Source organism: Ammodytes marinus (assembly GCF_949987685.1).
Source record: "Ammodytes marinus genome assembly, chromosome: 24".
In the NCBI taxonomy this organism is placed as follows: domain Eukaryota; kingdom Metazoa; phylum Chordata; class Actinopteri; order Uranoscopiformes; family Ammodytidae; genus Ammodytes; species Ammodytes marinus.
Genome location: NC_137228.1, coordinates 10,159,759 through 10,182,225, shown reverse-complemented (window position 1 = coordinate 10,182,225; position 22,467 = coordinate 10,159,759). Strand labels below are relative to the sequence as shown.

Sequence of the window (22,467 nt, the reverse complement as noted above, 5' to 3'; positions counted from 1 at the left end):
AATGTGTACCTACATTAATACTGTCCACAGAAAAGAAAATCACAAACGTGTAATGCGAGTGAGTAATGCACAAACGTTGCCAGATATGGAAAGAACAGAGAGCAACTTTGTAAGTGAAACTCAAACCAATGATAACCTATATCCCCATTAAAGCTCCCATATTATACACTTTTCGGTTCTATTATACACCATATTATATGGTCTTAGTGGTCCCTAATACGTTTTTCTTTAATTGTTTGCTGAAAAAACTTTCAGATAATTTATTGTACTATGCTGATGTTCAGCTAATCTCACAATGGCCTATTTTTTTAAAAGAGCTACAGCTCCCCTTGTAAATATACAATCTTTGAGCTGCCCCCGCCCCCTGTCCAGAAGCGAAGCCAGATACGCCTCGCCCTCTGTCTGTCAGGGCCGTGGACCAATAAGAAATAGGGGTGTGGGCTGCACAGTGGAAGCTTCTGGCTTTCTAGTTTTTGAGGTCAGAAACGAGGAGAATTCTGACTGAAGTATATTGGGGGGGAGGGGTGGGGGTTTCAGAAAGGGGGAGAGTGAGAAAAGGAGAGATTGTTATTTTTAAAAATATTTTGGCAGTCTCTAGGCACACCGTGGACCCATGGATATGTTAGAACACATTTAAAAAGTGCATTTAGCATAATATGTGACCTTTAAAACAAATGCAGTGTTAATTCCAATAGACCGCATTTGGAACATAGGACACAAAACTGCACGTAACAACAACAACATCCATTCTTGGTCAAATGGTCTACATGACTTGGAAACATGAATAGGATAAGTTGGCCAAATACAGGACCTTACCTGATCCTGGTTTTGGGCAGGAATGTTGTTACCATCTGGAAAAACTACAGAAACAGGCTGTATCTTTGTCCCATTCTCCAGTTCCACCTCATCCACTTCAGCTGTTACACTGGTTCCACTGCAAACGTGGACAGACAGAGGAAAGTGATATTAACGTGATAGAATCAAATACAGTTTGTCAAAACTTGAGTTAAAAAAAAAAAAAAAAAAAAAACTTGAGTGAGAAATCTTTAATGTGCTTTAAAAAAATAATGAAATTTGGGATTTAGAATTTCCAAGACATTAAGAAAATTGCATGTGCTAAAGAAAATAATTTGATATTATCAGGAGCTTCTTAACATCTTCTAATTGGGCCCCGCAGTGGGATTTTTTGTCTTTAAGGTCAAGAAACGTTAACTCACTTTAAGGCGGGTGTCTGTTGAAGTTTAAAACTATTGGATCTGCCCAGTGCCACTCTGGATCTGCCAACCAATCGCATAACATTTGGTCGTGACGTATGTCATGCGCCGGCTTCTGACTACAACCGAAAGGAACTGAAACTGGTGCACGTCATTCTTCTCAGCCACTCCCTCTGTTCGCTGATTGGACCGTTAAAATATATACAGGAGAAAATCTGCGAATATACAGCGGACCCAGACTGACTACTGAAGGGAAATTAAAATTGAGCAGAAGTAGGTAGGCGGGCGGTGCCAGGCTAATGTCTCATTGAATCTATGCTCAGATTTGCATTTCAATCTTTTCATTCTCCCATGCAATATTATAATGTAGTCAATGCTTTATTCCTTTATGTAAACAGTACCCTAGCTTTGTTTTCGTGAGGGGATGCATTATGTTTCTCCATTCAGCAACAGCCACGTGGGTCAGAAAATGCTGCCAGAACTGTAATTGTGCAGCCATATTGAAATTGGAATAACAATGTAAACCACTGAGGAATGTGGATACACTGGTTGGCTTAGAATGTAAACATACCTGCCAGTTAATGAGTCCTGGCTTGATTGATAGAAATCCCACTGCAATGACTAACATACTGTTTCCCTGCCACTCATTTACTGTAGCTCAATTGAATAAACACAGCTGGTATGTTGCCACAAGCTTGAAAAATGTTAACACAATAAAAGTCCATCATCATTACAGTTCTGCTTAGGCAGAAGGCTGACAACTACAACTGTGAGCATAAAAGCAGTTGCCAGCGTGTCGTGATCCAAATTGTCAAAAGTGAAGAGTTCATAAAATGTAACAGTGACTAAGCAGTTTTTGGCCTCAGGTGATCAGAAATCACTGTGCGTGTGTGTGTGTGTGAAAACCAACCTAGAATATCCTAGGGCTAGCAGGGTGAGTGTGGCCGATGCACTGCTTTCCAGGGGGACTGGAGTCAGGAGGATGTGTGGTGGGTGGATGGTGATACGAGGAAGCTGCAGAGTAATAGTGATGGACAGCTCTCGGTAGGGTCGAGGTCCCTCCTCTCCATCTATCCCCTCCACTCCCTCCCCTCGCAGGTAAAGCAGGAGGGACAGCTTAGCTACTTTTCCAGACTCTAAGAGAAAGAAATTAAAAAATCTAATCATAATATGGTTCAATTGGCTGTATATTAAGCTTATCTTTTAAATTTTGGAAAAACTGCACGTAGCCAAAAAAAAAGCAATATCAACCTACAACCCTTTCCAAACTGACCGGGAAGAGCCCCGTCTTTACAGGGGATAAAAGTAGAAAATGTGATTGGATATGATTGTCTCAGCCCATATCCACAGGATAACATTTAAGGCTGTTTCAGGACACAGATAAACTTTTAATGGCTATACTCTGGGGTTAGACTGAAAAAAAGCGTTATTTCTAAAGGTGTAAGACAAAACACTTAAAGGGGCTGGTCTCCAGGGCAAATCTCCCTGGTTTAATGTCCATCGCTACACATTATAAAGGGCCCATGATTAAATTATGTAAGCTGCCCAAGTGTTGAATTAAGATTTAGTTTATGTTTTACATTATATTATGTTTGACCATTCTGAAGAGGGATGTTACACTATATTAAGCAATTAAATGTGTGTGTGCATGAGTGGGTGTGTGATTGTGTGTTACAAATCACTTTCCCACCTGTTCTGATAGCCTTAGGGCTGATGCTGACCACCAAGCAGATGGACTGGCCGGGCCCCAGACAGCCTGCTGATGGAAACACCGTACACAGCTCCCCCTCCCTATCCTTTGTTGGCACTTCCATTGCACTGCAGTCAAACCACCAGTTTATACTCTTGACACCACTACGCCAAAACACACTCTCCTCACACACTGCTTTCAGCTCGACTGCCTGCAGGGGGAACACACAGCGCAAACACAGAAGACAAGTGTCCGATAATAAGTGGGACAGGTTAAGATCGCAAGATGACAGGAGGAAGTGAACATTTTGACAACAAAAAAATAAAATAAAAGGAAGATATCCAGTTAGAAAGTCGAGGGAAAGTTTGAAAAAGTGAAGAATAGAGGGAATAACGATGAGTTAGGATGAGGCAAGAAAACAATAAGCTGCTGACATTCCCTTGTTGGTACCTTAGTGTAAGCATCAGACGGTGGTTCCGAGGGCTCAACGTGAAAATGCAGGCTAGACGGTGACATTTCCAGTGGGGCGCACAGCACTAAACAGATATATTTAAAAACAGACTTTTAAATACAAGCATTACATTTAGCTTTAGGAAAATGTGTTCTTTTTATAATTACAATTTAGACAATATTTCACCATTAAACTTACAGTGAAAAGTATTTTATCAAGATATTACTCAGTAATGCACAAACCTGGACAACCCTAACTCGACATTAATGAACCCACCTGTGGCCTGTATGCGCGGTGACCGTTGTGTTGCGATGGTGACGACATGCTTCCTGCTGCTGGCTGTCAACGAGGAGGAGGCAGATGAGGACGGTGGAGTGGGGAGAGCAGACAGAGGAGCAGTACGCCATCTCACGCCATTCACCATCAGTGGCAAGTCAAAATCATATCCTGCAGCCTGTAAGAAGACATTTCTGTGACTGTCCTTCTCTACTTGAATGAAATGTAGAAGTATCACTACATCAAAGCAGTTAAAAGCTTTAATGTGAGAGGGAACACGATTGGTAATTTATGTTTTTATTAAGCTTTACTTACAGTTGCTATACCTGCCAATGCTTTTGAGCAGGTCGGGCATGGTTTTACAAAATCTCACATGCCAGCCAATTACAATTACAAACGTGAATCAACATCTCTGTCGACTACTGCTTAATTAACAGCTGCTAGAAATGAAGGTCATACTTGCCGCTTGTACAGTGATATACATTAAAAGTCAGGTAAATAAGCGTCTTCCACCAGACTCCATGAAAAGGGTATAAACTTTACCAATCTTAGTTAAGAAACAGTGAAAGTGAAAATAAATCCAGATGATACTACTACTCAAGCTGTCTGAAACTTGACAATATGCTAGCTAACCGATGCCTGGCTTTTTAATTAAAACAAAAACAAATTAATACACAAATTAATATCATTTGTATATTTAATAACAAAGAAGATGGAGACTTTTAGGTTCAGACCAAAGATTAGCCTGGCAACATCGTTGCAGCGCGTTGGTTGCATGGAGTCGCAGAAGATTCAATATGTCAAATCGCCAGGTCCAGCTTTAGAACGTCTTACCCCGTCTAGTCGCACGTCATTGCGAGGCAAATCTTTGGTCTGAACTGGGCTTACTCACCTGATTATTGAATATAAGTGAAGCTAATAAAATAGCTTAACTTAGCTTCGTTTATACTAGCAACTGTCAAATAACATGAAGCACACTAACTTACTTCTAGTAACTTACAAGCAATATTATTTATATAATAACTGTGTAGGAATACAAGTAAGCATGTAAAACGAAATATACTACTGATCAGGGCTGCCAAGTTTCACCAAAAGTTTGGAGTGAGATTTTTTGGCCGAGGGACCCAAAACCGTGTCCTCTTTCCCACCCAATCATTTTTGCTAGTGTCCTGCAAGTTTACATATTGTTCATAGTAAATCAGAAATAAAAGACAATTGGAAAATGTGATAAAACATCAAAAATCTTATTAAAATAAACGAATTCATGAATTGCAAAGTCGTAGGACAGGTTTTAATTAAACATTGGGTGTGGACATATTGTAAGTGGGGGTCTGGGGGTCCCCCCCAGAATTTTTTTTAGCATTAAACACTTAATTTCCTGCATTCTGGTGAATTTTTATGAAGCAATGTGTGCCTTTTCTGCATTCTTTTTTATGTAAAGTAAAAGAGAACATTCACGGTTTCGCTGACACAAATTTAATTAAAATAGCCTACAATGCATGTGTAGTCATGGTTCCTACAGCTTAATGCAAGTTCAATTTAAGACTTTTTAAGACCTTTTTAATGCCACTTGAAATTAAATTTAAGACCAACGACGCAATCAACAGAAAAGGAAAAAGGTATTGTCTCGGTGTTCAGACATCACAGTAACTCTGCTTTCAGCGTAGACGTCATTATCTGTATCTGTTCAACCAACAAAATAATCTGTATATGTATCTGTATTCGGATATGAAGCCGGAAATGGCCGAGGCTTATGTCTGATTTTTTTTTTTTTTTGCAATTATTGTCCCTTCAGTGCATCAAATTGATTTAATATTGGCATATAATTAATTATGAGATACAGTTCTATCCATACTGTACTTTCATCTGTTTCTCTCTCTCTCATAAGTTATATGAACTGTCTGAGCACTATACATCACAGTAATTAACTTTGTCCGTTTTATTTTATTTTTTCATCTCTTTCTCCCTTTTTATTTTTAACTCGACAAAGTTTTATGATATATCGATCCGAGATCTAATCGATCTATTTTGCCCATTTTATTTCCCTCTACTCTCTCTGTTGCTCTATCTCTCCCTTTTTTCCAACTTGGTTCAATGAATAATTACTTTGGATAAGGAAACAGTGTTTAGTGCTCTACAAGTGATCAACGCACAAAGATGATACTTTTTTCAGCATATCTCTTAGTTCTAAACAGACATGAACTAAACAGGCGAAGCGTCACATATCGAATATTTAAAGATCGATTTTGTCTATTTAATGGCATTATACAGCCCGCTGCCTGCTACTAGAGAGACATGGTCCACGTTCAGAGGTTTGAAATAAATGAAAGGCAGGAAGGGCTGACGGTGACACGGGCTGCAGAAAATTCCAGCGAAGAGACGGCGGGTAACGGAGCCATGCAGCCGGTCTTTCTCCTCTCCGCCACGGCAGCGGAGATGAACAGCTGATTGGTGCAACTATAGTTAAGGCAGCACGCGCTGCGTCAATTTAGCGCTTAATAAATAAATATTTGTTCCCCGAATATAACGAGACTATTCGGGAAGTAAAACTATTCGGATCGATCTCATTATCCGTGCTTTTCCGATTAGCCTACACTTGTTCGGATTCGGGCTCATCCCTAGTAGGCGTGCAACCGAACATTGTCTGGAGATTTGGTGCTGCTGTCCCGGTTGTTGATATCGGAGGTGGAGCATGGAGGGGTGGAGGCGGTAGAAACGAGAGTAGAACAGAACTGGGAAATACCTGGCGTTTGTTGACAGCTTGATTTTGAGGCTTTGTGTTTCGCGCTGTGCATGTACACCGTGCCTCGTGTAAATTGCCAGGTACCGGTTTCAGCCAGGCAGAAAAATCCTTTGTTGGATAGCCAAATTTCGTTGAATTTACACTTTCCCATGATGCGCGCCGACTGCTACTCATGCTGCTACTGCTACCTGAATGACGTGCGTCTGCTCTGAGTCACGGCCGCAAACAAATGTTTTGTTGGTTCCGCTCTCGTGAAACTATTCGGCAATTTATATATAAAAAAAAAATTACCTTTTATTTTTAGATTTGAGACCAATCATAAAATCCTACTTACCATGTGTTAACATTTTTAAGACCTTTGAAAGATGGATTTAAGACTTTTTAATGCTAATTAAGGCCTTATTTTTAGATTTATGAATTTAAGACTTTTTAAGACTTTTTAAGGATCCGCGGGAACCCTGGTAGTGCTTTCAAATATCTCCTGTAGCCTATTGTTAAAACATTTGGTTAAACTGTAATAAAGGTAATTATTCTATATGTAGGCCTATTCAACATTGTATGGGTTATTTTTGATCCCACACTCTCCCTTGAACCCCACATCTGTCACACTGTCAAAACCTCCTTCTACCACCTCCGTAATATTGCAAAGATTAGATCCTCCCTCACACCCCTTGCTGCTGAAAGACTCATCCATGCCTTCATCTCCTCCCGCCTTGACTATTGTAATTCACTCCTCGCCGGCATCAGCACCACCTCCATCAACAGACTCCAACGTGTCCAGAATGCAGCTGCCCGTCTCCTCACTCACACCAACTCGTGGAACCACATCACCCCAGTCCTCAAAAAGCTCCACTGGCTCCCCATTTCATTCCGAATCAATTACAAACTCCTGGTCCTCACCTACAAAGCCCTCCACCATCTGGCCCCCCCATATCTCACTGACCTTCTCTCCCCCTATCAACCCCCTCGGGCCCTCAGATCCTCCTCAGCCAGTCTCCACTCCACCCACACATCTAAACTCTGCAGCTTTGGTGACAGAGCTTTCTCCAGGGCAGCTCCCAGGCTCTGGAACAGCCTCCCCCAATATATCCGTGACTCGGAGTCCCTCACCATCTTCCAGTCCAAACTCAAGACCCATCTCTTCTCCTCTGCCTACCCCTAGTTCACCCACCAACCCAACTCTACATGTTATTTTTGTTTGTTTATAGTTTTTGTAAAGCGCTCTGAGTGAGAGAAGAGCGCTATATAAATAAAATTTATTATTATTATTATTATTATTATAATTATTATCCAATTATCCAATTTCAATTCACCATTATTATATTAAATCTATGACACTTTATGTCTTCTCAGAACATATTTTTCCCACAGTAACCTCTAAGCTTAGTTACTCAATACATTCATTCAATTAATGTTGACAACATTTTAGAACAAAAATGTGTTGGTGTGTCAACCAGCCCAATAACATAATGCAAAACAAGCTTGAATATATCAAGTGAAGTGACTGATTTGAATTAAGGTGTTCTTACCTCTTTGTTCATTTAATACCGGCGTCCTTGTTGTCATTAATTTTCCATATAATTTGAACAAAGGGCGGGACTGGGAGGCGGAGGGTTTTTATTAGTTTTGTAGTGTAACGCAGGGGGGCGTGGCCGTGGTGGTTTGCCAAGTGGCTGCTGCGGCTACGGGCTGCACACGGCCATGGACCTATAAAGACACCGCGCATGCAGAAAGCATGGCAGAAAGAGGATGTCACGGAACTCAGTCCGTTTAGCTTTTCAAAATAAGACTTTCAAAGTAAAAGTACCAAAAAAATATATATATTACGGGGATTCATTTCTCTGCGTGAGAAATTGGAGGTGTGGCGTGTGAGCGTGTGAACTGGTTGATATGCGTGTGTCTCACGGCCAAAGCGTGAGACTTGGTGACACTGCTACTGATAATGCAGGCACATACTTAACACAGGAGCAGATGGATGTCGATTGCACCAAGTAAGTCTCAATGGCCACCACCATGTGGATGCTGAGCCATGCTGCCGAGGCTGAATGAACACTTTCTGGTCACATGACATGAGCACATGAGCCAATGAGAGAATTTTTTGGAACAGCCAATAGGAGGTGCTGTAACTAAAGTGATTAATATTGCGATGTGGCTGTGGTGTTTTAAGTCTTAACTTCTCCAAAGTAAATATGCTATATGTCAGGGGTTTTGTGTGTAAAATCGTGACCCACAAATGTATTGTTTCTAAAGCGTGAGCCTATTAACAGTTCTGAGCAATGACTTGCTGTTCAGAAGACAAGACTCAACATACTGTTACTACCGTTTGGTCAAAATCTCACCTGGTTAGCGGAGAAGACAAGAGAACAGTCCACTGTCTGCTTGCCCTGGACCTTCACGACACTCACACCTGACTCCTTCTCTGCTCGTTAAAATGTATGCAAACAATCACAAAAATAAAAGCACACGCAAACCAAAAATCAGGAAACAAGAAAATAAGCTATGTATTTAAATAGCACAAAAAAATGTTCTACACGTCTTCTTTTCTAGTCAAAGCTCTCACAGACAGTAATGCAATAATACTACGTACTGTGTTGCAGGGCCAAAACCTCTTTTCTCCTGAGCACATGTTACCCACCCAGCATCATTTATCAACTATGTGATACGCTGTATTGTGTGTCTGAATACGTACTTGCCGAGGGCTTAGGGAGCTGTAGAGAGAAGTCTGTGTATTCTGACAGGTCGAAGGTGACCCGGGCTGTGGTTGACGAGTTGTTTGTGAGAGCAAATGGTATTGCTCGCTGAGAACCAGCAAGAACCCCATAAAACTGGAAATGAGACTGACAAAAGGAGCGAGATATTACCTCAAGCAGATGAAATAGAAACATTTTCCAGAATGGATGACCACATATGAAATCATATGTTTTTGCTTCTATTGTCACATATATCTACACGTTTGAGTGTCCAGACGTTAATTATTTTTGGTGTCAAGCAATAGTATATATAGCTACTATCAGATGTCATTGCCTTGTCTACAAAGTACTGTGCTGTTGGATGATGGATGGCTTCTTTATCCATCAGTATTTCAAATGAATGTTGGTTTGACTGCAGAGAAGAAAATTAAGATGAAACCCCCACACAGATTAGACATAGTGGGCGTCCTCTTTCCACAATCTTTTAGTTTTACAAATGTTGTTGAAGAGACCACCACAGCTGTATAAACAGCTGCTGATTTAATTTTAGCTTTTGTAAACTGCAGTCACATAAAAGCAAACCCTGTGGGTATAGTATTGTTTGCTTTTAATAGTATAAATATAATAATTAAATTAAATTCCTATCACTTTTGTTAGAAATAATTTGTATATGTCAATTTGAGAACAGAGGTTGGATAAAGTTTGTTTCCAAGTTAATTTGTCGGGTTTTGACAGGTGTGTTACTGTGAGTTGCCAGCAAAAAGCCTTTATATCAAAGGAGTTCATTAATGCTTCTATTCTCAGAAACTGAGAAACATAATCTCTTCTTCTCCTGTCATGTTTATTGCAGTCGTTCATCACTCCGTAATTGATACAGAAAAGTGTTAAGCGTTACGTCAACACACATACAAACAGAAACTTACCACGTTGATGTCTACATTTGGACGCTCCACAGATCCACCCACTCGGAGTTCAATGGACTTCATGCTTTTTAGGGCTATCTGAAATACGCACACATGCTTAATGTGAATCAGTTCCTCCATTTCTCACACACACACACATACAACCACAAAGACATAAAGAGCCCTCTCATTTTTTCTTTATCTCTCTCTCACCTCGACTCTAGTGTCAAACTTGATGACAGAGTCAGGGTTAATGTGGATCTTGAGAGCAGCGTGGCCCCCGCTTGGCACCACGCCCTCAGGTGGACTCACCACCATGCCTGGCAGAGGGCAAGCATCTAGCACCTGCCATTGACAAAAAAGAGCAGAGAGAAAATGGTTATATTACAAAACCAAGTATCTGACCAACCAAGTATTTGACTGAAGCAGAGTGGGGTTGGTTTGTGTGTGTGGGGAGGTGGAGAGGGGTATGGAAGTAAATGAGTGTCATCGGATTTTGAAAATAAAAAGCCATTGAATTTTAAGCACTGAATATTTATGCATTGAAATAACGTATCTGAATTTTTGAAATAGCATTGAAATAACGTATCTGAATTTTTTGCCGCATTGAAATAATGTATCTGAATTTTTTGCCTCTGAATTTAACTCATTACATTTTACATAACTAATTTTCACCTTTATTTGACAATGTTCTCAAATTCAAAATTAAATATTCAACGTTAAAAAATTCAACGTGCCAAATTCAACTGCAAAATCCCATGTATGAAATTCAGAGTAAAACTTTGGGGACCCAAGGAAGAGCAATCGATCATAGATGCTAGATCGCGTTCAAACAAAGAGAGCCAGTGGGAATATTAGCTTGTTGCCTTGGATACCCCTGGCAAATCAGGTTTTAGCCATGTCAAACGGCAACACAAGTAACGATGGTGCTTGGGTGAGTACAAACATGTTTCTATATAGGGAAGAATATAATGGCTAGCATATATATAGAAACATGTTTGTCTCCCACTTGCTCTCTTTGTTGAACGCGATCTACTATCTATGATCGATTGCTCTTCCTTGGGTCCCCAAAGTTTTACTCTGAATTTCATACATGGGATTTTGCAGTTGAATTTGGCATGTTGAATTTTTTAACGTTGAAAATTAGATTTTGAATTTGAGAACATTGTAAAATAAAGGTGAAAATGTGTTGTTTAAAATGTAATGAGTTAAATTCAGAGGCAAAACATTCAGATACATTATGTCAATGCGGGCAAAAATTTAGATACATTGTTCCAATGCTGCAAAAAATTCAGATACGTTATTTCAATGCATAAATATTCAGTGCTTAAAATTCAATGGCTTTTTATTTTCAAAATCCGATGACACTCATTTACTTCCATAGAGGGGACGACGACGACACACACCTGGTAGTAGGCATGATTCTTTCCAGTGTTGTGCAAGACTGCAGATCTAATAGAAGACATGTTGAGGGGCACTGATCCAAATAGGACCTGTTTGTCTGCCAGCTGGACACTGGTGGAACCGACCTGAGAGGAGGAGAAATTTCAATTTCACATTTAAAAGACTTTATATATATTAATGTTCTGTGATATTTAATACATTGTCTTTCATTGTTCATTCTCATTGTCAATTTCCAACATTTTACAAAATATATTTTGACAGCATAACACTGACTCAGTGAAGACAACACTTGCAATGATGATGATGATGATACAGAACAGAACAAGTTTTATCCATTGAAAAAAGCATGAAAGTCAGAAGCCCTACTAAATACAGAACACTTTTTGTTTCTTAATTGTCCTCTGTTGCTACTGACAGTGGAGAAATCAATATGTGCCACTCTGATGGATTTGGCCTTGTACAATTGTTGAACATTGGTTAACATAAAATAAAATATTATAAAAAAAGAAAGATACAACACTAGTAGAAGCCCCTTCTATCTATTTGATAATGTCATCACATTTAACATAGCAATGGTTTAGATATATTGTGTCAACCTTAATTATAGAGGTCACACTGCATTTATGCCACCTATTTATTTTATATTTTTTTAAAGATATTTTTTGGGCATTTTTATGTTTTATTGATAGAGCAGAGAGACAGACGTGAAATGCATGTCACAGAGGGGAGTGACATGCAGAGAACGACCGCGAGCGGGAATCGAACCCGGGTCTGCTGCTGGGCCTGGCCCGGGGGGCGGGACGCCCTACCAACTGAGCTAAGGGCGCCCCATGCCACCTATTTATGCATATAAGAAAATACTGTATAGCATGAAATAATAATGTGGAACCAAAAATACAAGAAATGCACCAAATAGTTGTGTTGGATTTTAAAAAATGCAGAAGGAATGAGTTGAATATGTGTCAATGGATGTTGCTGTGTAAACTTCTCACTGTCGATACTAACCTCCATAAATCAAAGCTGACCACAGCATTTCTTCTCTGTGATGGAACAAGCTACAAACTTATTGCAGTGGATGTTGAAGTCTGAATTTTATACTAAAGTGAAGTAAACTAGATTAGACAGTGCAGTTCTCTATTGTGCACGAACAAACCCAGGTGCCTGCCTGACAACTCAACTTTGTTTGTGAGAGGGGATCGGCATGTTTCCATTTTGGTGAAAATACGAAGGTTGGGCATATAATGAGCATATACATCGGTGCTTTTTAACAATCTGGCTGCAAGCAGTTGCTGCTCTCTGCAGTGTTGGCTTCTAAACGGCAAGGATGTTAAATGAGAAGGACCGACATCATCGATCCAACCCTCTACCGCTTTATTTTAGAATGACAGAGCACTTAAATTTGAGTTGTCTCATTTTCTATAAAAGTGAAAACCTTTCTACCTTTCCAAACAACTGACCTCTGTAAAGATGGTTCCGATTAGCCATAAAAACAAAATTATGGAATAGACTGGATAGAAGAAGAAACACACAAAAAATAAGGGACATCTGTTGTTAACATTGATTACTGTACCATGAAGTTGGGTTTTGAAGAAACAGGCTCAAAGTTCTCTGTCAGTGGTAAGTTTCATTACGGCATCTACTTTTCATCTTTAATATATTAGAAACTTTGACTGCATTAATGTATTCATTTGTTCAACTTTTTAAAAAAATTCAATTTTCCAAGGTCAACTGTCATCTTAATGCTGTTGATGGCGAGACCAAATATTGAGGTGAAATATCTTGGCGTGTCTAAATTTAGAAAAAAGGCAGACAAAGATTTTAAAAAATGCTCTCTTTTAGAATACATTTTTAGCCTCCCGAAGTCAAGTTGACCACAGCTATATTTCTCCAAACTTATTACAGGCCAGGTTGAAGTGTACAGGAGGTGACAGATCAAAACTTGAATGATTTAAATGTTATGTCACAAAGTGACAAAAACCAAAAAGTAGTAAATATGAGTAGATCCTACAATGTAATCTTTCCTATTGTAGAACCAGACCTTAGCGATACAATGCAGGCGCTGTGTGTTGCCCTCATGGACACAGAGGTCAAAGTCTCCCTTTGAAGGGGAGGTGAAAGAGGGATGCCACACCACCTCACAGTCCAATTCCTTATATGGCTCCACTATACCTGGGGAGTAGGGAGAGTAGGTTTGTCTTATCAGCTGCTTTATTTCAAATAGGCAAATCTATTGATTAAAAAGATTTTATGAACAACAAAGCCTCTTGAAGACAAACACAGTGACATAGTTGATTGAGGATACACAAATGCTAACCCAGAAAGCTGCACTTTTAGTACCTGTTGCTGGTCGAATGGAGAACAATATGCCACTCTCCGTGACTACAGGTCTCCATGTGAACTCTGCTATGTGGTTACGCTGATTTCGAAGAGTAACTGAACTCCTGTATCCTGACTGGGCAAGAAGAGTGGGGTTGGGGTGGAGCACAAGCATGGTGGTGGATAACTCCAGCGCAAAGGGGACAACCTGGGCCTGTACCAGGATCTGACCGGGGTGCTGCTGGTTCACAGAGTAGGATACTATTCTGGAGGAAGGAAGCGTGTTTGTATTGCACTTAGACTGAAATAATTAAATTTTCATGTAATAAAACAGTTTTGAGGTGCTGACCCCACCAACCTGTAGAAGGAACCCAGCTTGTTGCTTTGAAACGTCAGGGGCAGTGTGTTGTGGGAGCAGGGGGGCAGGACGTGGGAGAGGGGGGAGGAACCCTGCAGCTCAGGGCAGTCCACCTCCAGCTGCAACCAGACGAACACTGGCAGACGATTGATCAGCTCCAGCTTCTCAACGCACACTGACTGCAGACACACCTCGCCAAAGTCCACTAACAGTGGGCCTGGTGAGGAAAGAGTGTGATTTTCACCAGGCCTTAACTTTGCACTTAGCTATTGTTTTACAATTAGGAAAATCTCACTGACTATGATATTAAAAATGTTTTGTGCTTTCCTTTCATATATGTGCCGGGTGAAAGAATAACACAAAAAAACAAAAACACATTAGGACTTGTCATACTTGTTTTGCTTTATCTCACAGTTTGTACTCAAGCTATTATGAGAAACAGTGACTCCTGTAAATTGAATCTCTAACCTATGTCAACTTGATAAAGCTCCTGAGCTGTCAGAGTCTTGTTGCAGTCTGCCACCTCCTGGCTGGTAAAGGGAACTACATTCATTACTTCAGAAACCTGGAGAGAAAGCAAGAGATATAATGCTCAAAAAGAATAACTTTACCCTGAATTATTTGCAATAGTTAACTGATCTGTAATCATCAAAATGTATGTTATTTTCAGAACACTTTTTTTTTTTTTTTTTGCATTTTTATGCTTTGATAGTGTAGAGACAGAGTTGAAATGGGGCAGAGAGGGGAGTGACATGCAGAGAACGACCACGGGCTGGAATCGAACCCGGGTCCGCTGCTGGACGAGGCCCAAGGGGGGGACGCCCTACCAACTGAGCTAAGGGCGCCCCCTTTTTCAGACAACCTTTGATCTAACCTGACTATTGACCTGCCCGGTGATGGATGTCATATTTTCGGGGCAGCAGTGCTTAGTTGCATGGGAAGTAGAGCTGTAGCTTGGCTTGTTCTCCGAGATCTTCCAGCTCTCCAGGTCGCTGATGCTGAGTCTAGGGGGAACAAGCCCTTGAGAAGGAACAATCCCGATATCCACATCGTCCTCCTCTTTCTCCTGTCTTACAACCAAAAAATAAATAAAAATATTACTGTCCTGCTGTTAACTGAAAAATCTTGAGATGGGTCCTTAAGTCAGCACATTGAATACTTTTAAGAAATCCTACCCCTCCTTAATCTTCTGCAGGCGTGTTTGTCGGAGCTGTTTGATGAATGTTGTGTAAATCTGGCGATGCCCCTGTCTCTGGTCCTCCTCTTCCTCAGTGAAAGCGTAGCTGGTGTCCACATAGCTATAGCGCTGAACACCAGTGAAGATGGTCCTTAGTACGGTAAAGAAAATAATCCATCAGCAACTGTAGAAGAATCTTAAAAGTGGGATAATTTTACACAACAAAAAAATGACTATTTGTTGTTTTAGCAATTAGCACATTTAAAAAGTATAATGAGAAACCAGTCAACATTTAAACTAGAGGTGGGCATAGATTAATTTTTTTAATCTAGATTAATCTAGATTAATTTTGAAATTAATCTAGATTAATCTAGATTAAAATGGCTCATTTGAATTCATTCATAATATGCGTGTGCTCCTAAATAATGACTCAAAGTAAGTCTTTGAGAACGTGTTTCTCAAGCCAGGTGGCGCATCAGACCAGGGGCTCATCTCCTGTTTCCAACATGCATCACAAACTGCTTGAGGAAGCTGTTCTACTATGATAATTGGTGATGAAAATAAATAATGTTCAACAAGATGTACTTGTGTTTACAAACTGTTTATTCAGTTAAACATGAACTTTGAACTGTAGGCCATAAGAGGTAACGATGAATTGTTTAGGGCTGCAACTAACGATTATTTCAATAATCGATTAATCGGTCGATTATTTTTTCGATTAATCGATGAATCGGATAAAAAAAATAAACATTTGTAAATGCTGCATCTTTATTCAAAAACTGAACATTACTTCAAATTCACAGTGCACACTGAAGTGTCAAAACACCAGGTTATTGCTCCAACGTCCCGGAACTATTAAAAGTAATATTAAATGATAAAAAATTAATAATAAACTTAACTGGGATAACACAAAAAAAACATACAATGTATGATATACATTTATACAGTATAAGGGATGTCCATGGTAAACCAGTCAACCGATAATATTTTTAACCGGTAAATACTAACGGTTAAAAAAATTAAATCATCTTAATTTCTCTCAGATGACAGGAGAGTTAATTTGTATTGATATTGATACCATTTTCAAGACTCCTTAACGATCCAAGTCTTTATTGATATCACTATTGATACTTTTCTATTATTTTGTTGAAATAGAACTTGTATTATTGCTTTAATTGCTGATATGATCATAGCTCTAGATAGGACATTAAACAGGTCATAATTCCATTCCATCTTTACTATCTATTTTATCTTGCTGGGAAAACAAGTTTCGCCAAAATCTCAAATTTCTTTTTTTTTGTGTTGCATTTGAACACATCAATCATATTACTGAGCCGGCCTGAACACATCACAGTTGACATGTTTGCTACTTTTTTTAAGCTAACTAGCTTTATATCCTTCCGATTTTAACATGGATTTAAAATCTGGATCACTATATTTAACTGACGGGACTTTCTACACCGTTCGGTTGTATGATTACTGCCGCTGCATTGAATGACTGTTGATGCGCCGATGCCGATTCTCCGAGCACGTCTGCACACCGTCTGCAGCAGCAGCTGACAGAGTTTTTTTGGACTAGACGGATACTGAGTTGATGGAGTTTTTTTTAACCCAAAGAAAGCAAAGGTACAACACTTTTATATAGGCCTGCAGTCCAGTGTTAGATATGACCAAAATACAAGCTGTGGCCGCTCACACTATAGCTTTCCCGCACGTGAAGCGAGCCTTCACGTGCGGAAGGGGGTTCACCCCGACGGCGAACAGCATCTCCCCTGAGCCGAACAGGAGGTGGAATTAAGAGATTAACGGCGATATTTTTTTTATCGCCCGATAAGAGTTTGGCGTTAACGCAGCCGTTAACGCCGTTATCGGCCCACCACTAATTTAAACATACATGTTCCTTCGGTTAAAACTAGCTAAATTAAATATAAACATGTCTATTTCACACTTTTACTGAAACTTGCATTTGTTGTTTTTGATTATTTTAAACACATGCCAGTTGACAAATGGGCCTGTCAGTCTGCACTGAGCAGTGAAATAGTGTTCTTCTTTAACCTGTACTGTCTGTCTGCCAATGAAGACCTGATGCTCGTGGCCCTGTCATTAGGAAAAGCCAGGAACTCTTCCCCCTCTGTGTCCTGTCTCTTCTCCCTGCGGTGTACGTGGAGTCGTGTTTTGTCGGCGCTGAGGACAGCAGCACGCGCCATCAGGCGAAAGCAGGCTAGTTCGCTGGACCAAACGTGAGGCCGCGATCCGGTCAGATTGGTAATTGCTGTTGTGATGCCTGTTAAAACACCCGTTTAAAGCAGGACAGGTACGTGTATCAAAATAAAACAACAACCCATGAAAAGAAATTAAACATCAGCCAATTGTGGCATCTACATTTAAAACATGGGGGGCTACAATGTTGAAGGTTTGTATGTTTCATTATATACAACAGCGGTTTAAGGAAATGTCTCACCCATTTTAATAGAAAATTAAAGATTCACCTCTAGCAGAAATCAGAAAGTTTTAAGAGACAAGACACATTGTTGGTTTGGGTCTTTTGGTGCGATTTAGCCGTCAATATTCACCTGGATTCAGTTTAGGCACAGGGTGTGTGGTCTCACTGCTGCAGACAGCAGATAGATGTATCGTAATGGTGTGGAAGCTGCAAAGCTTAAGTCCATTAACATCTGCAGTGTTGCCACCTCTCTTTACGAGACCTAAGACATCCACCTTCTGACACACCTGGAAGTTCCCTTGCTGCCGTGCCATGAAAGACAAAACTACATCCTGGAGAACACAACAGAGAGAGAAAATGTACCTTTAATTCACCACTCTCTTTGGATTTATAAATAAATAAATAACTGAATCAATCCCCATCCTTACCTGGTTTTGCCCTGGGGCGATTATGCCAGCATAGGGCCTAATGGTGAAATTCTCTAACTTGCGGAAGTGGTATTTGACAGGAAGTTGAGGGCAAAGGTTCTGCAACACACACAGCAGGTCCACACGTTGGCCAGACAAACAGGTGAGGAAGTCAAATTTTTGTGAGGGACGAGGCACCAGAGCCACAGACAGCCCTGATCCCGTCACTGCCAGCTCCACACTGCTGTTACCTGAAGAAACAGAGAAAGGAGTTTTAATCAGAATATGTGTGATATAATTAACATTTAATTAATCAACTAATAATCTGTTGACAAAGCATACATTTAACTAATTGTCACCCCCCGAGCACTTGTATAGTACTATACAATGAGACGTGTTTGAGTGTTTAGTACCGTTATGGTGAGTGAAGCCATGTCTGCTTCCCACTGACTCAAACAGCAGGAACAGACAATAGTCTTGCCGGCTTGTTGAATTATCATGCTTCTTCTCTTCTCTTGTACTGAAAGTGACAGGGAAGTTACTCTATGGTGGTACATATGCTGACATATACAATATTTGCCACATCCCAGATCTAGTACCACTTCCTCGTTAGTATAGTGGACAGTATCTCCGCCTGTCACGCGGAAGACCGGGGTTCGATTCCCCGACGGGGAGTAAACTTTTCATTTTCTTTGAATAAATGTAATCGTGAAATGTGAAAGGGTGTTTTTGTTTTTTTCAGACACATTCAGGCAGTCCTAGAGAATTCACCTCTTGCAGATGGGGCTGAACCAAACTGCCACAGTAGTTTTTTCATACGGCCCCAGTCGACCCTGCATAGGCACACACACCAAGACGTGCGAGACTCCGTCGGTGGCTGGGCTGCACCTCTGCATTCTCTCCAACAGGGCGGCATCTGTACTCTTTTGGAGGTCTATTCCCTACAAAAACATCACAGTCAAAACCTTGTTCCATTTTCAGCTCAGTGCAACAAACATGCCGATAGTTCATAGCAGCTGTGCAGATTGGCTGCATATAGTTTTCCTGAGGGCATCGCTCACCATTTCGCTTCCGGCAGCAGTATCCTGGAGCAGGCAGACCCAGTCACATGCGTCAGGTGAGTTGTTTCTCAGAACTACATTCTCTATGCAAGACGTACCAAAGTATACAGGTCCAATGCACAGACAGGACAGTGGAGCTCCCTGTAAGATAGCGCTGCTTTATGTTATGTTCAGCAACAGAAATAACCACAAGCATCTTTACATGAAAACTATTTACCATTTTATGGTTTAAAGAGGTATCACAGTTAAGTACAATAAGAATTCCACTTGGAATATTGAATTACCTGTGGGTCACTGACCTCAAGGCGCTGGTCCACCACCTCAGCCCTGATTCTGAGAACTACAGCGGATTGATTCTGGAGTTTCACCCTGAGAAAAAAGGGAGGATGAGGTACATGCAGAGTGCAAGTGCTCCACAGTTAATCAAAACCACAAATAGAATTGATATTATATAAATGTAATATATTTCTTAGCATAAAATCACACATTGCACTTACGTTTAGTTATGTAATAGAATATAATGGGGTAATATTGCAAGCTTCTAAAAATAATCTTAAACTCTATAATATGTGACCAAGCATTTACTGTCCACGCTATCTGTGTTCACAGTTATCTTGGACTGGTGTTATAAAGCCTTTCTTACATAGCCTTCTCATCAATCTGCATGGGTCTATTGGTGCGCAATTCCACTTTCAGCCACTGGGTGGAGCCAGCTGCCACTAGTCCACTGCATGGTGAGAGTGAGACTGAGGAATCTCCATTGTACTGCACATGGAACGAACCTTCAATGCACAAATGCACACATGCACACACACACACACACACACACACACACACACACACACACACACACACGCACACACACACACACGCGCACACACACACACACAAATGTACGTATTCTCACTGAGTAAATGTACTAAGTAGTCCCTAATGCTAATAAAATCTGTGAATCTTTAAAGATCTCCTATTATACTACTTTTCTGGTCTTAATATCTCATTAATAACTCCTATAGAGCAACCTGACACGAATCACAGCACAAAAAACCATGTAGATTTTCGGGAAACTCTTCCTCTCATCCGGGTGCATTCAGCAGTCTCTGTCCACACTGGGCTTTGTGCTTGTCCGCCCCCTCGCCCCCCTCCTGCAAACCCCACTCTGTTGTGATTCGTTACCTCCCTTCCGGAACACTTTCAGCAGCACACAGGCAGATTTGAGCAGGCAGGTGGGGGCATGGCCGGAGCGTGCCTGAGCACGTTGCAGCATTACCATACATGGAAAAATCCTGATTCATTACGTAACGAATCCCGGAAATTTTAACAAGTGAATTCTCGACCTGCTGCCCTTGTGTTTAGCACTCTGCACAGCCACCCCAGACGGTCTGCAGGGAATACGTCTAAATGCATGTAAGTCATTATTTGATACTTTAGTATTGTTAAATATGACTATAAATCATTATAACAATGTTTATAGGTCATACAAGTCGAAAAAGTATAATGGTTCCTCTTTAATAAAGATTTTGAACACATTCATATTTGATGGGTCAAGGAGTGTGTGTTTGGTTAAATTAATATTTCATACCCATGCCACGTGAGAAATCTCTCTAGGCCAAAAAAGAGAAGCTTGATTTACCTGGTGCTGATCCCTGATTGGTTATTTGATGATGCTTGACAATCACTTGACTGCTGGCAGCAATGCAGCCAAAGTCTAGCACTGAGTCCATTAGGAGGGAACAAGCCCTGGGAAACCTAGAGAAAAACATAAAGAAAGTGTAGATCAATGCGTGAACATCAATAAATGAGCGTGTTTGGTCCAATATATCTTGAATGCATATCATACAGTATATGTTGTCTGTTTACCCGAGCAGTGGGACTTTGATGGTCTCCACGTCATCTACATGAATCAGAAGGCAGTCTCGGACCTCCTCCTCTTCCTCAGGAGTGAACTCCAGCAAGCCGCTCACTGACAGACCAGGAGCCACCACCTCGGCTGAGCCGGATGCCGTGAACTTGAACAACTGCAGGAAAAGGGAGATAGAAAAAAGAAGGATAGGGAGTAAACCGGGGTAAACGCATAAATCAATCTTTAGAGATTTCTTGACTTTGCAGTACTCGTTTATAACTTTCTTACATCATCTATCTTTCTTGCAAGCACCAATAAAAGAAACAAAGCAAATTCTTTGTATGTTAAATATACTGTAGTTACCCGTGAATCAGACCCACATGTTAAAAGGTAGACATGCATCTCACTATCCATAACAAATATAGGTAATAGAGTGATAGACATTCATACTATCTTAAAACATTGGAAACTCTTTAAACTAAATAAATGATCAACTGGTAAAATTAATATAATACAAATTAATATTTACATTCACATTAATAGGAAGATAATAGACGGATATAAATGTATAGTTGCTAATATTGAACATGGTAAAATTAAACAAACAATGTCCACACCATTTTAAATTAGCTAATTAACTTTACTAGTGTACCTGTTTTTCTCTTTCTTTTAACATCTGTTTTATGCTAAATGTACCAAAGCGAATTCCTTGCATATGTATAATATACTTACTTTTGATTTAGACACACATTTTAAGAGATAGACATATGCATCTCACAATCCATAACAAATATAGGTAAAGACAGAACACCTTCATACTATCTGGAAACATTGGAAACTCTTTTTGAATCACCTGCAATACAAATTAATATTTGCATTCACATGAATAGGGAGATAGTACTTATAAATAGTTGCTATTACCGAACAAGGATAAATTAAACCAACAATGTCCATACTAACGAAATGTTAATTAGCTTACTAACTTTGCTAGCTTATAGTGTCCTGCACGAACATGTGCTCAAGGCGTTAGCTAGCTAGCTAGAGTCCGTAATTAGCTAGCAAGCGTTACATACTTTTTTAATTCTTCAATTTAATTCCTCGAAATTAACTTTACCTTTGTCTCGGGCTTTTCCATCGTTATTTTCTTCGAAGTTTTCCCGATATTAGTTGCCGTGACTGTGGTCCGGTACACCTTCCCGACTCTCACATCGTTGAACTCGACAAGCGGCGGGTCAACATGAACACTACTACCAGCCATCTTTGGGACTTACAGTTACTTATTACTACTACTTACTTAGAGACGACTAAACATTACGTTTCTACTCTCAGACGCAAACAATATTCTTCTCCTCTAATTAAAGTCCATGAAAAATATAATTGTATCGTGCCATTTCGTTAACATGCATACCGATAGTCAGCTTACAGTTGTTACCGAAGTGCCTCTGTTGTAGCCTTCAAGTGGTTCCTAGGCGACGACTCGGCTGCGCTCGTT

At 40.3% G+C, this 22,467-nt stretch overlaps 1 protein-coding gene across 1 annotated transcript in view; it reads right to left on the bottom strand.

Annotated features, from left to right (window-relative positions):
* The window catches only part of LOC307269880 (cilia- and flagella-associated protein 47-like), a gene marked incomplete at both ends in the record, with an annotated part of 50,134 nt that extends 27,901 nt beyond the window's left edge, over positions 1-22,233 (bottom strand). Inside the window, 27 exon segments of the mRNA XM_080052962.1 lie at positions 817-934; positions 2,125-2,350; positions 2,905-3,115; positions 3,355-3,440; positions 3,632-3,809; positions 8,714-8,788; positions 9,038-9,211; positions 9,988-10,065; positions 10,180-10,311; positions 11,373-11,495; positions 13,409-13,539; positions 13,708-13,952; positions 14,045-14,261; positions 14,513-14,609; positions 14,904-15,144; positions 15,220-15,372; positions 17,277-17,505; positions 17,795-17,996; positions 18,093-18,322; positions 18,485-18,591; positions 18,843-19,012; positions 19,133-19,273; positions 19,417-19,501; positions 19,776-19,914; positions 20,766-20,881; positions 20,993-21,150; positions 22,090-22,233. Coding sequence (XP_079909088.1) covers positions 817-934; positions 2,125-2,350; positions 2,905-3,115; positions 3,355-3,440; positions 3,632-3,809; positions 8,714-8,788; positions 9,038-9,211; positions 9,988-10,065; positions 10,180-10,311; positions 11,373-11,495; positions 13,409-13,539; positions 13,708-13,952; positions 14,045-14,261; positions 14,513-14,609; positions 14,904-15,144; positions 15,220-15,372; positions 17,277-17,505; positions 17,795-17,996; positions 18,093-18,322; positions 18,485-18,591; positions 18,843-19,012; positions 19,133-19,273; positions 19,417-19,501; positions 19,776-19,914; positions 20,766-20,881; positions 20,993-21,150; positions 22,090-22,233 — 4,206 coding nt within the window.
* Between the last annotated feature and the right edge of the window lie 234 nt (positions 22,234-22,467).